Source organism: Theropithecus gelada, chromosome 2 (genome assembly GCF_003255815.1).
Source record: "Theropithecus gelada isolate Dixy chromosome 2, Tgel_1.0, whole genome shotgun sequence".
Classification (NCBI taxonomy): domain Eukaryota; kingdom Metazoa; phylum Chordata; class Mammalia; order Primates; family Cercopithecidae; genus Theropithecus; species Theropithecus gelada.
Genome location: NC_037669.1, coordinates 77,230,881 through 77,245,749, shown reverse-complemented (window position 1 = coordinate 77,245,749; position 14,869 = coordinate 77,230,881). Strand labels below are relative to the sequence as shown.

The 14,869-nt window shown below is 40.3% G+C and overlaps 1 protein-coding gene across 16 annotated transcripts in view; it reads right to left on the bottom strand.

Annotated features, from left to right (window-relative positions):
* CADPS (calcium dependent secretion activator) overlaps positions 1-10,028 on the bottom strand; it is a 489,640-nt gene extending 479,612 nt beyond the window's left edge. For 7 of the 16 annotated variants that reach the window (XM_025376722.1, XM_025376727.1, XM_025376723.1 and 4 more), the window contains exons 1-2: positions 9,529-9,668; positions 9,228-9,423 (exon numbers count right to left, since the gene is read on the bottom strand). In XM_025376722.1, the coding sequence (XP_025232507.1) occupies positions 9,228-9,423; positions 9,529-9,668 (336 nt within the window). Of the gene's footprint in view, positions 1-9,227 lie in introns of all 16 variants that reach the window. The other 9 variants (XM_025376715.1, XM_025376717.1, XM_025376720.1 and 6 more) reach the window with 2 other exon arrangements.
* Positions 10,029-14,869: the final 4,841 nt, after the last annotated feature.

Below are 14,869 nucleotides of genomic sequence, written 5' to 3'. Positions count from 1 at the left end.
AGGATTTGCAACTTAGCATGTGCTCCTGGAACACTTAGGGATTTAAAAAAGGAAAAAAAAAAGTTAACTTCAAAGTATCTCAGAACTTTTTTACTGCACAGAAGTAATTCTGAGAAGCACATGATGAGTTGATATTTTCCTCCCATAGGCTGCTGAAAAGACATCAATACATTATCAATTTATTTCATATCTCTTGATTTTAGAATGGTAGACAGCAGATTGGAACACTTGAGGGCTTGATAATTCAATTTATTTTCAAACCTTTTTCCCACTTGTTAAAATAAAAGGAATAACACAGCAAAACTAATTTTCTTTGACTAGTGAAACGTATCAGAAAAGTCCATATCTAAGAAGCAGTTTTACTTTTTATTGACGTTTTATACATAGCATATTCTTATTACCATATCCAATATGCAGTAGCTCTATAGTTATTATTTATTTATACCTTAACTATACCCAGAAAGGACTTTAGGCAGCTTACAATAAAATAACGGAAAATAATGCCAAAATCCTGTAAGAGAATAAAAGTAGAGAAAATAAGCACATTTATTTATGCCTAAATATGTAGAACTTACAGGTTCTGTGATATAACTTTGGCAACATTGCGGCTGATGGTAAATTAAACAGCCTAATTTTCACTAAATCAAATGAAATGTCCTAAAAAACACATACCCAGTATGAAAACTTATTTCTTTGGCTTCTGCTGATTTTAATGTTTGATCACTTAAACACACACTACGGTGATTCAACTAGGATTCACCCATTGCAAGAGATTCATAAAGAAGACTTCTCTCTATAATGGATCTAGAAATTTGTCACTTTTTGGTATTAACAAACAAAGGTAAGAGGTAATAGATGGAAGGTTTCTGCAACATAACTTATTTTGAAGCCATTTGATAATTGGTTAAATCTGAGAAGCTTTTATAAAAGTAAAAATTATAGAGACAACGTCTCTGTAATAAAAGTGACTGCATTTAAGAGTTTTATTTCCTCTCTTTGGAAGCTCTCTAGGAAATAAAGCATCAGTGTGAAGTCTCAACAGTTGAACACTTACTGAACACCTACTACATGTCAGGTACTGTTTTGGGAGATGGGAATCTTATAGTCTAGTGAGTGATAGGCATGTGTAAAAAGGGTAATTTAAATATAAAGTAAAGGAGGTAAAAGGAATGATTGACTAAGGAGTTACGGTAGTACTTAGCCCACTAAAAAGCTTTGAGTAAGGTTTCCTAAAGGAGATAACACTTGAGTTATAATAATTAAAGGATGAACAAGAGTGAATCGCGTGAAGAAAGGTGAGAAAGACATTTTGCAATAAGAAACAGTATGAGCAAAGATACTGTAGTCTGAAATACTGTGGAGGAGTTTGGGGAACTAAAATGCAAGAACACTATTTTTACTGTTACTGATAATATTTGCCCATACACTCCATATTAAAAATTTTAGATAAAGATTTTAAGCAACTAACATGTTTTTTCTCTTACAATGCTTACTATTTTTTTCCCCATTTTACAGATCAGGAAACTAGGAAGTAAAGACATGGATAATGTTCCCAGGGTCACAAAGTCAACATGTCACAGAGTTGACCAGGAATTTGAACCAGGGACTGATAGTCTACAGAGTTAGAAGTCTTAGTCTCTGTACTCTATTGCATATTACCTACTTATGCAAGTCTTACTCTATCTAGATATATAAAGTTTTGAACATATATGCTTAGAATTTACTCTCTACACAAACATAAAAGTATTTTATGAGTTCATTTTTAATGGTCATGGTAATAGTCAATATCAATAGTCAATATGGTAATAGTCAATATCATTAGTATAAACCAACATTTTTAAAAGAGCTATTTGGATCAAGGACAAAAATATTAGGACTTGAAAAAGGCAGGTGACCTATTCAATGATAACAAACATAGTGTCTTTCCTCACAGTAGTTATGAAGAAAATAAGGAACTCTGAGGATCCCATCATTTACCAGTTGAGTGACCCAGCACCCCCTTATCTGAGTCTTCTGATAAGCTTGTGGCAAATCTTCCTATGTACATGTGCTTGACCTTAGCCATTTAAAATATCTCCTATGAGTTCTATCCATGTTGCTTTTATTCAAAGTGAGGTTTTGAAGCCAGACAAATGGGTCCCTGTTTTTTGTTCAAAGAAATACACGTGAAATGTCTCAACAAAAGTGGAAGAACAGAGATGTATTATACCCTGGACCCCATCTGATTTATAGGTGATACTCTAATCATAACTGCCTGCCTTCTGGTATTCTTGCATTTTAGTTCACCAGACTCCTCCATACTGTTTCATGATGATCATCATGATAATAGCAATAATGAATATAAGACTTGTGATAGCTAGTACTTCATATATATTAACTTGGCCAGTCCTTTCAGATAAAAACATTGCACATATCAACTTAGCAATAACAAGAGCTAACACTTGTATTGCACTTACACATTCCGGACATTGTTCTAACTGCTTTACTATATTATCTCAGTTAATTTTCACAAGAACCCAATGATCAAGGTACCACTGCAATTTCCATTTCATTCATGAGTAAACTGAGCCTCAGAGAGGTTAATTGTCTAAGATCACAGAGCGAGTTAGGGGTACAGCAAGAAAGCAAACCGAGGCATTCTAATTTCAGAGTCTATGTCCTTAACCACTGTCCTTCACTGTCCATCAATATATCAATAGCAAGAGATAGACTCAATGCATTGGCTTAATTCATCCCCCTTTCCTCATCTATTAAAAACAGAAAAGTAATCATATCACATGCCTAGACTGACAAATGAAAAAGTAATAATTCTGATAATTGGCCCTCCAATTTGGCAAAAAGTATAAATCTAATATCAACAAGAAAACTACTATAGTTGCCAGAGACAAGGAACACAGAGTTCTAAATTTCAGCTACTCCTCTTGGATGCTTTACAGGGGCCAGGGTCAGGTCACTGATATTTGTTAAGCAATTGTAAAAGGAGATGGTGTTGGCAAGAACCAGAGAGCTGGTATCCCACCATCCAGATTTATGTGGTGGATGGGTATCTTGGGCCAATTTAGTTAAAAGTGATTATCATTATATTATTTAAATGATGGTTGGGTAGTCTTATTTCCATTGCTTTTTGCAAATCCATAAAAACTCAGGCCCAGTGTTGTCATATCTTCCACTTGTAAGAGAAGCCAGAAATCCAGATTTTTTTATGTGAAATATTTTGATAGTTTTAAATGTTGAGAACTAATTCAAAATTTGAAAAGTGCTTTGTGGACAAAATACATTTGTGGATCAGTTTCAGCCCATAAGCCACAGTTTACAATCTCTCATGTAGTCTGCAGTCTTATAACCTTTTGAAATTTCACCTTATGTGAAGATTTAGACAGTTGGACTAATGAAATCTACCTTCATCTCTAACCATCTTGGATTCTTTAAGACACTGACTTGTTTTGTAATGTAAAATCGTACCAAACACAAGTTTCAATGAATTTATGTCTTGGTAAAAAGTAATCTCATTGTTCAGAAAGAACTATCAACTCCTATATATCTGGAGAGGACATTAGAAATTATCTGAAGCTTGTCCATCCCCCTCTCCACATGAAAGATTAAGAAATTATCCCAGAGACTTGCCTACAATCAGTGGTTCATTAGTGGCAGGGTGTGAGCTAAAACACAGGCTTCAAAATACAGGTTGAGTATCCCTTATCCTCAATGCTTGGAGCAGACGTGTTTTGGATTTTTACAGGATTTTAGAATATTTGCGTTATACTGGTTGAGCATCCCTAATCCAAAAATCTGAAATCCAAAGTGCTTCAATGAGCATTTCCATTGAGCATCATGTCATGATCAAAAAGACTGATTTTGGAGCATTTCAGATATTATATTTTTGAATTAGGGATGCTAAATCTGTATATCCTTTCCCTTCATCATCTAGCTTTTTTCATTCTGTTATGGAGGTCATTTAGGCTCCTAGATCCTGCCATTCCTGCAGTCACTTCTGTACCAGTCTCTTCACTTACATGCACCAGTAAGTCACTCACCCTCTTTTTTGATTTAGCCTGGGTTTCTGTCACTTAGAACCAACAGAATCTGACTGACATTGTCTAACAGTGACTCTTTTCCACATTTCTGCTACCTAGTGTTCTTCTCCAGACTGGAACACCTGTTTTTCCTATGCTTACTCAAATGAAACTAATTTTTAAAGACCTAACCCCAGTCTACTTTCTTTATGAAGACTTTTTTCTACTGTTGTATCCAACTGTGTGTGCATGACTCTTACTTCTTCCTTCCCCACTTTAGTACTTCTAATCAGCGTCTTACAACTAAAACTTTCTTATTCAGCTTATTTAACATATACGTATGTTATCTTCCAAACTAGAAATAAGCTCTCCCAATTCAGGAACCATATCTCACAGGTACCAATTGCTTCTGTCATCGAGCCTGGGTGAGCACTTGGTACAATGAGCAACTGGTTATTTAGAACATATTTCTAAGTTAGAACTGTCATCATTCCAGCTCAAGTTTTATAGACACCTGTCCCCAAATCACAAATACTGGTTATATTTCAATATGATAGCTTACGATTGTTTATTAAATTTGCTTTTACAATGGGAAGATCCCTAAATCATTTGACTTTTATAATTTTACTCAGTACAATTCTTCAGGGATGAAACATTTCCTTTGTTCTTCAGTCTAGTTTTAGGGAATCACAAGCCTATTCCAGGTGTGTAATGAAGCAAAAACCTCTCATGGTATTCTGCATCTTCAGAAAGTCTCTGCTATCAGTACATAACAGCAGCTTCCCAATGCACCAAGGAAAATGGGGAGTTGGGGAATGCCAAAAAGCCCATTTAAATAATTTGGTTCTTCCCCTGATGAAGAGAAAGAATTCTTTTGAAGAAAACTTGGTTTAACAGTCTCTTTGTTCTCTCAAAAGGTAGAATTTTTTTAGAATGCAAATCATATGTTGCACTAACAAAGCAAACCTTAAGAATTTTGACTGGTCGAACCAAGTGCCTCAAAATATATCTGAATAGACACTTTATTATTGATTCAAAACGCACACATACTTGCACTCTCTCTCACACACATATATAGTTAGCTAGTACTAGGTCTTGATTTTTATGAAAGGTATGGCTTTTGAGTCTTGTCCAAATAAAGCCAAGTAAATGAATAAGGAAAGAATTTCTATGATTATGACTCAACATTAGCCATAATTTCATGGGCAGATATAAGCTGAATCATATGGAAATGAGTAGCTTGAACTTACAAGACATTTGTCCTCTTGAATGAAATAGGAATTGCTGTGTAATAGACAGTTTTAAGGATTACCCTTTTCCCCCATCATACACAGACACACATGTATACTATACCTATGTATGTAGACACAATACTCATTTTAGGCTATTTGAATAACTCCTACCTCATTTAAAAAATAGTCATGTCAATCTAAATATTACATGAGTTGCTAACACTCCCTGCTTTTACATTCCCTAACTATACGTAGCTAGTTCACACAAGGTAGCCACCCATCACCGTTACTACATAATTTAGAAACATATGGTATAGCTTTGCCATGCCAACTTCTAGGTATTCACTCTACCATTCTGACAAAAGAAGAAAAAGCAAAGAACTGCTTTCCAAATTGTCATTTCTGAGCTACTGAAACATACATTGTTACATTCTGGTGGGGAGATTTTTGTTTTGGTCATAAATTATTATTGCCACCATGTTATATTTAGATTCACAGTAATGTAACATAATATACCAGTAAATGATAAAATGCTTTTTTCAAATAGTCTGTTTAAAGTCCCCTCTTTAATTGGGAAGATTGTTGGACTGCTCTTTTTCTCAGTAAAAGTGAAACCAAAGTAATTACCAAAATTATCCAAGTGATGGTAGTCTCCCTCTGTTCCTTCCGAAGAGTTCTTCTGAGCTAAAACCTTTTTCCTTTCAGCTTAAACGACATAGTAAAGTTGGTATAGTCTAGTGTTCAAATTTACCCACTAACAGCCCATCCCTCTCCTTCGTATTCTTTAAGAAGTTAAACCTAAGCATCCACTTTGCCCATGGTGACTATATTTGATGGGTGTCCAGAGGAAGAAAGGAGGACCTCTCTCAATTCAAAGAGAAATAACTCTGGGTAAAGAAGTACACCTGACCTGTTGTGAGGATTCTAGGGCTCTTTTTATCCTAGACTATTTCTAGCCAGTATCTCATGGGATCAGAATGCCTCACACTTCAATTGCCATCTTTTACCCATCTACATGGTACTTTAGGCAAATAAAATTTCTGAGTCTCAGTTTTTTAAAAAACAAGGATGGCAATCTGTACATTGTTAGAGTTAGGAGATTTAAAAAATAATTTAAGAACAGAAAAAATAACTTCAGCTGAAAACTAAGGAAATCTGAATAAACTACAGACTTTAGTTAATAATAATGTATCAATATTAGTTTATTGTAACCCATGTCCCATACTACTGTAAGATACTAAGAAGGGAAATTAGATATGTAGTATATAGGAACTCTCTGTACCATTTATCAATTTTTCAGTGAATTGAAAGCTGTTCAAAAAGAGCCTATTCAAAAAATAATCTATGTGCCTTTCACATAGTAGGCACTTGAAAAAGTGGTAGTCAGTATTGTGATATAGATTATTTGGTTTCACACGGTGCATTATACTCTGTACAATATGCTCTTTTCTCCATAATTCAGCAATTCCTTTTCATAGATTCTGTCTCTCTGACCTCCATGTCACCCTATCCCTTTCTCTACATTTTTCTTCTTTTTCTAGTTCATCCTTTTCTATTCTACTGCAAACTCATGTTTAGTTTACAACTAGTTTATCTTTCTTCAAGACTAACTTTAGCTCATCAACTCTATTTGTTGGCTTTAAACTTTATCACAGTGATTATGCAAACCTTTTAATTACTCTCAATGATTGCTTATTTTTTAAAAATCAGAGTTCCAAGCTTTCTACTTGAAGGAGCAAAACACACTTTTCTAGAAAGGCATTAAAAACTTACAAATATAGCAGTGAAAAATCTTTTTGTAATAAGGAGATATATATATATAATTTTTGTAAAAATTTAGCTTCCCAGTATAGCCAACAGCCCTGGGATAGCTTCAGTGGGATATGTATTTAGCAACAGTTTGTTGTGATAACTAAAAATAGTTTGACCAAATGCCAGTGTTATCAATCTGTCCTGGAGTCTCTCTGATGTTAAGGTCACGCGTAAAAATGGAACCAGCATGCCCCTCAAAACCACAGCTTTGCGTGGATTCAGGTAAAACATACAATCAGATCAGAAAAATCTGGCCTCATAATGATCTCTAAGGTGGCTGAAGGTTCTGTTTAGAAGAATGTGTCTCTGTGGGATTTCTTTCTCCATGCTAGCTCTGGACTTAAGCATCTATTTAAAGGACAGCGCTCTAGAGACTTTGATAAATGTGTCTAGACACCGCCACCCCCCACCCCTTTCAACCTAACACTTAAAGTCACAGTTTTCATTGTCAAAGGAATGGGATATTTTTGGCTGGTGCTGTTATTACTGGGATAGATTTTGGAAGTTGAAGTTCCCATGCTATAAAGACACAATTACAACAGGAATTCCAAACTGAAATGTGAAACATTAGGCCCCATGAACTCAACATCCAACCTTAAAATAATATCCCAAAAACTTTTACTGCTCTGAGGATACTTTTGCTCTACTGCAGTCCAAAATACGAACTGAAAAAACAAGGGGCCACAGATAGAGATGGAGAGCCGTGTGTGTAACCCACCTCCTGTCTCTCACCCTGGAAATGAGTTTTATCTTTTAATGAAACGATATCCAAGCTCATGATGGCTGAAATAAATCATCAGTGCTGGGTGGTGTGTGTACACATGTAAGTAAAACAAACAGAAATCTGTGCTAACTCAAGGTAAGGGTGGAGAAATGTGGAAAACCTAATGCTACTACAGCAACATGTTATTTGGTCTTAAATGGCAGCAACCGAAAAATTCACTATTTTAAGACACTATTCTCACAATCTTGATGGGGTTACGACTGGCCTCTCACACTGCCTCTCTGACTGGCTTTTCTGATAGCTCAAGTGCTGCAAATTTATTTAAAAGAGAGAATAGAACGCTGACTTTCTTCACTAACTCACTTCAACGGGGTGCCTGACTGCTTCTCTTCTGCCGCCACCCTCCGCCACTGCCCCTCATTTTCCAGTACCCCTCATCCCTTCCTCCAGCTAAAGAACAGCTGATAGAAATAGGCGCCTTAAAAAAAAAAAAAAATCAAAGGCAGCCCAGAGCTGCTTCAGCCTTGCCCCAACCTCAGACAGAAAAAGCTTTTGATGCCTCTGATTGCGAGGCTTTTTGCAGCTGTACTTTATCAAGGCAGCAGTGGCAGGGCTTGGAGGACCCAGGCGAGCCAGAAGGTGGCGGCGAAGTCACCTTGGGAAGAGGAGAAGAGGGTCAAAGAGAGGAAGGCGGAGGGGCTGACCCGGACAGAAGGACCAGAGGGCGTGCCCCTGCTCTGGGGTCAGTGAGGAAGGGTCAGGGGGACTGGAGAGAACTCCAGCCATGAGGAAGCAGTGCCCCAGGACCCTTTGGCGACGCTAGTCGGTGATCGGCTGACCCGGGCAGGGAGAGAAGGGTGCCCTTCGCAGAGTCACGGAAGCTTCGCCTTCCGGGCTTGCTTTCTCCCGCCTGCCCCTGCGCTTGCTCTCCGCCCCAGCGAGCGGAGCGCTGCTCCAAGACGCTCTTCTCCCTCCACCTCGGCGCCCCCGCCTGCCGTTGCCCCCACCCGCCGATCGCACGCCCAGGAGGGCGGGCCCGGAGTTGAGCGCAGCCGCCCGCCGCTGGAGAGCGCTGGGAGCCCTGCAAGCGAGCAAGGCCTCTCTGGGCGCCGCGGGCTGCAAGTCACTCCCCGAGCCTTTCGGGCCACAAAGCGGGACCTGCCTGCCTCGCTCTCCCCAACGCTCCCGGGCTGGGGGGCTCGGGCACGCGGCGCTGCGCTCCGCGGCCCTAGCCGGTCCCAGGCAGCTCCAGGAACGCTCCAGGCTGGATTGGGCCGGGCCTAGGCGAGCCCGGCCGCTGGGAAGGGGCCTCGTAGCCCTTTCCCCAGGGCGCGGTCTCCACCTTTCCTGCTCCTCCTCGCCAGCTGCGCCTCCAGCTCCCATTGTTCGCCCCGCCCGCCTGGCGACGTCCGGGTGCTGCTCCCTGGGCCTCCCAGGCGCACCTACCTTCTGCTGCCGGCGAGCCATGTCGGTGGGCTGCTTGGCATTAAAGGGGTAGGCGATGCAGCGCATCACGAACACATACAGCTGCAGCCTCTTCTTCCTCTCCTCCTCCTCTTTCTGCAGCCGCTCCAACTCTTCCTTCTCCTTCTCGCTCACCACCGACGGGCTGGGGCTGGAGGGCCGGCCGCCGCCAGCGCGGCTGCTGGGTTGCAGCCCCCCGGCCCCGCCGCCGCTGCTCGCGCCGCTGCCCCCGCCGCCGCCTGCGCCCACCCCGGCTCCGGCGCCGGCGCCGGCGCCCCCTAGCCCGGCGCTGGCGGCGGAGCCCTCGCTGGTACGGCTGGGAGACAGGCGCGCGCCGGACGCGGCCGAGCCGAGCACCTCCTTGCCGCTTTCCTCCTCCACGATCTCATCCGATTCTTCTTCGCTGGACGAAGGGTCCAGCATAGTGGCGCCTGGGGAGCGGGGTCTCTGGAGCCCCCGGCTTGGAGTGCAAAAGGTGGGGGGCGCTGGAGGCAGCCGGGGATCAGCTCTCCCGGGTGGGCGCTTCTCCCTAAGTCAGGGAGCGAGAGGGCTGCTGCTCAGCCTCGGCCGCCGCGACTGATCCTCTGCCCGGCGGTCGCGAGCTGGGCTCAGACCCAGGAGCGCAAAGGGAGGAGGGGAAGGGAGAGGTGCGTCCGTGGACTCGAGGTGGGCAAGTGGGAGAATCAATTGCAAGCCCTGAGCCCGCAGCCGGATGCCATCTGCGGCCGCTGAAGGAGGCGCCTCCAGAAAAGATGCCGAGTGTTGCAAGCTGTCGATGCAGCCAAGAGCCGAAGAGGCATCTTGCCGATTGGGGAGGGAGCGGCGCTTACGTGTTTATTGGCTTAACTCTCCCGTGTCCGCGGCGTAAAGGGCTGCTGCAGAGGGCTGGAGCGGGGAGAGCGCGGAACGTCCTCAGAGCCTCAGTACTTCTGACCCCAATACCTTGCCACCCTCCTCCCCTGCCCGCTTCGTGGATATTTTTTTTCTTGATCTCTGGCTCTCATTGCCTCAACCCCATTTCCCCTCCCGCTGACAAAAAGTTCTTGGGGGAGGGAGAAATCCGGAAACCAGCCGAGCGGGCTGTTTGGAGACGCTAAATCGAGAGGTCTTACTTAGGAGGAGGAAGTCCGTGAGATCTTATGCGGGAAAGAAAGGGTCCATCTCCTTTCCCCAGGCTTCTTTACACCTGGGGCGTGGGGGGGAGGGGGGCTGGGCAGCGTATTTGTCCCACCTGTGAAAACTCTGATTCCAGCAACTTATTCCGCATGCGCCCAGTCTAATTAAAATATAAGTTAATCAAATTTTGAATGGATTGGTGTTTCGACCGGGCAACTCAACCATTTATGTAGCGTCCTCGCCCTTGCCTACCCCCCACCCCCAAAATCTATGATGAATCTTCTTCAGTTCCTAAGACCTGGGAATGCTTTCTGCTGAGGTGAGCCTACTAGAGAAATAGAAGGGTTTCTGGTTGCTTAACCCTCTCTCCATTCTGACTCGGTGGAGGCTTGGGGACCCTGCGATCAGACAAAGACACCCTAAGAACTCAGCGGCGTCAACATCTAATGCGTCGACTGTCGCACTCTCTTCACCCCTGCCTCTTGGGTAAACTATTAATACAAAGCAGCAGATGGTGCCTGCCTTCCCCCTGCTCCTTTCACTTAGGCCAATAAACCCAGTAAACGAGGGAGCTGGCCAGCGTGCTGAATGTAACCTGCGACCCGCAGATGGATGAAAACAAACCACCAGCCACCTTCAGAACTTAGGCTATCTAGAGACCTCTCCACTTCATCGCCTATATTTATGTATTTTCTAGTTCCCTAATTATCTGTGGATACTCGTGGGAGTGACTTTAATAGTGTAGAATGAGTTTAAAGTTTAAATCACGTTTGTCTTTACGTATTTTATAATTTACCGTGAGTTTCACAGTAAGCTTTGAGAGTAAACTGACCTGTTTGAGACCTGCAGAGGAACTCAAAACAACTCCTTTCACATTAACCCCAACAATTCTGTTTGATCTTTTGAGTTACGTACTTGGATGGCTTATATTTGACTTCACCACCATACCTCAAGGGCACAACTTTTGTGACGATCACACATTTGGTAACAATATAAAATTTTTTAAAAAATTGAGCAGTGTGGGGATTGTGACAGTTTTGCAGCCTCATTTTTTAATTCTTCTAAAGAAGTAAAGGATGTTCAAATCATGTGGTATTGGTTTTTCTGGAACAGAAAATATAGTAAGCCAATCAATTGATCAACAACCTTTATCCAGCACCTTTTAATGAAGTAATACATTGTTCTAGGTGCTTGGGATAGATAGAATTTTTAGAAGACATTCTCTTAAAGAGTCTATAATCTCCTTTGGGAGTTACAACATAAACATGTGAAAAAGATTGACAGCACTTATTTTGAGGCAACATATCAACAAATCCAGGCCAGTAAACTGCAAAAAGCTTGCATGAATGAAGCAACTTGAAATGAAGGGAATCATAATTCTCAAAGAAGAGAATAAAATCTTAAGGGAAGAAATCATATACATGGGTGGTAAAAAGAGAAGGTATTGCAAGTGGAAAAAGTGGTTTGCAATGCCATAGTAATAGGGCAAGGGATCAAGTAAGGTTAAAGAGTGTTATGGAAATCAGGTATGGGTAGGTGACAGGAGGAGGAAAGAAAGAGCTGAAATTATAATCCATTTGGCAAAACAAAGGGACCATGTTTAGGACACAAATTAAGGAGTATGTGATTATTTGGGGAGAAGATGCTGTTGAAGGCCAGAAACAGGTCATTTACTGATTAAATATTTCTTCTGAAGTCTCTTTAGGCATTTAAATACTATCACATCAGACATTGGTGGCAAAGTGACCATGAATTCCATCTACAAAAACACTTGGAATTTCGCGATTGCTGTAATAAAGTTTTGTTTGGTATTTTTACAAATTCCTTTGGGATTATGTGGGGTTTTTCCAGGTATAGTCATTAATATAGAAACTTAATATCCACCTTTGGTGAATTACATAAACCTATTATTTGGGTATTAAACATAACATTGCTTACATAAATCTAACAATCTTCTCAATCCCCCCCAAGAGTATTCAATCAAAGAGACTTAAATAGATTTTACCAGAAATACTTCCATATTTTTTTTCAAATGGTGGGCATTGCTGTCTTTCAAAATATACACCCTTTCAAAGACATCTCTTACCTTAGCTGAAAGTCAACTCAGTGTCCTTGGAGATATTCTATTTGTTAGTGTTGAAGATAAGATATGCCAACCAGAACTTTTGAGGCATCTGAAGTAGGAATTGTGACTTATCTAAATGTACATTTTGATAACCAAGGGAAAAAATGACCATAGAACACATGCAAAGGCTCTTAACTTTTGTCTACCTCTTGTAAATATTTGTGTTCTTATTTTTAAAAATACAATTCCACCTTAGATTATGATACACCTAAGAATTTATGTCCTTAAGCTATTTTACGTGCTTGCATGTTTGCCCCATATCCAGTTCTGCTTTGTAGAAAACTTGGATAACCTCAAGATGATGGAATAAGTTTTAATCTACTATCTGGAGACCATATCATGAAAGTAGAAGTTATAACACTGAATTTTGTAATCCTACCCCCAAAATCAAAGTCTGCAGAAAATGGAAATGACTGAGACACTAAGCCAGGATTTCCTAATCTAAACCTAGATGATCTCCATCCTTCTATGAAGTGTTTGCCTTGATGTGTCAAAGGCCACAAGTATGGGGAAATATCTGACTTACTTGCAACTGATAGTTCAGTAAAAACCAACCTCTTCTTTATGTCACACATAAAACACATTTCAATCAAATATAACTGAATTTAATGCCCATTTTGATGTTTTTGTGGGTTTGTTACTAAAAAATAGTTTAGCTAAGTTAAATCTTTAAAAAATCTCAGTAGACTTCATATTATCTAGATGTAATCAATCTCATCTAATCAATATTTAATTTTGTTTAAATTATAAGACTAGCTTGCAAGCTCCAAAAATGGGTTAATTTGATCTTATAGTGTGCCTGTGTCTTAGGTCAAGTTACATGCTTGGCCTCTCAACCCAAACAGTTCGGCCTCTACCAATCAATAGCAGAGCTATCCTGAACAAACTAATGACTCACATTCAGTATCCTCATCTGTGAAATGGGGGGGGGGGGGTAATAGTACTCACTTCCCCTGGAATGACAAAAAAATAGATGATATATAAAAAGCAATTTTCAACTGATTTTAGCTTTACATTTTTTTCCCAGTGATCGGAGAGGGATGTGCCATAAATGAGATGACAAGAAATTGGACATGAATAATTAGAACGAAAAGAACATAAAAAATCAAATAATTCAGAAGTAGGTCCTGAAAAATAGAAGAGTTGCTTATTTATTTACTTGATGCCTGTCTGGTTTTAGATAGTATTGTCAGAGACTTAGAAATGGTCTATTTTGTTTGAGAAACCTACTTTTCATCATTACTCTTTATATCATATGATGATTCTTACTAAAGTAAAATGAAGCAGGTTAGGATGAAATTAAAGGATCATCAAAAGGCTAAAAATATAAAAATCAAGCCACACTAAAATATCTTTCACTCTATGCAACAAAACATGTTTTGGAATGATAAATAATATTACTTGCAAGAATTGGTCTTGGAAAGCCACTCTCATTACTTAAGAAGATGAAAAATAAAAGTGGGACAACACATTTTACAGTAAATATTTAAGTCAAATTCTGAAAGCCAACTATTCACAAGAGTAATCCTGTTTCTTGTGTACACAATTTCTTTTGATAGAAGTGAGAAATAGATGTGGTATGGATTGAAATGCAGTTTACACTGGTATTTACATGGACAAGATGGAGGGTTTTGTCATTTTGCATTGACTCTGAAATACAGTGACATACCAGCAAATAAAAGGGATAAAAAGTACCCAAGTAGCTGTTTCCACATCATAAAATATTGGGTAGATAATCTGCCTAAGTGGCCTAACTCTCCAATTAGGTTTGCCTTGATAAATGCTAACAGTACATCTTCACCTTCTCAAAAGAATTTTCTGAGTTGATTGTCTGGTTTATGGTTATTTTATTTTCACAAACTACAGTGGCTTTGGACTGGAGGCTTTCTTCAGATTGTAAATAGGAATAACTGAAATCAGGGTATTTTCATAATAATCAGTTTGTTTTCAGTTTTAAATAACTGAAATGGAGAGTTCCTTTGTTTAGGCTGCCCTAAAACAGAGGGGTCTTACCCAATTTTTTGAAGGAAGAAAGTAAATAAGAAAAGGAGATTGAGAGAGGCTTCATGAGTAAAGGAAAACTAAGAAAATGTAAGGATGAGTCCTGATCAAAGAGTAGATACTGTCATCTGGGTTAGGGGACATTAAGGGCAAATATATTGGGGGAAATTCTCTAAACCAGCCCTGGTCACCTAGGTGCCAAACCAAACTAACAAAAGAGAATTTCATCTATTAAGGCCTGGGCCCTGCTCTTGGGAATGTACTTCTTCCTCTTCCTCTTCTTCTTTTTAGAGTGACACCGACTTTCCATTTTAGAGTCCACTATTCCAGCCCATTGTCATAAGAACTCCATCACTCTTCTCGTTTCTTTCATCAATAAGAG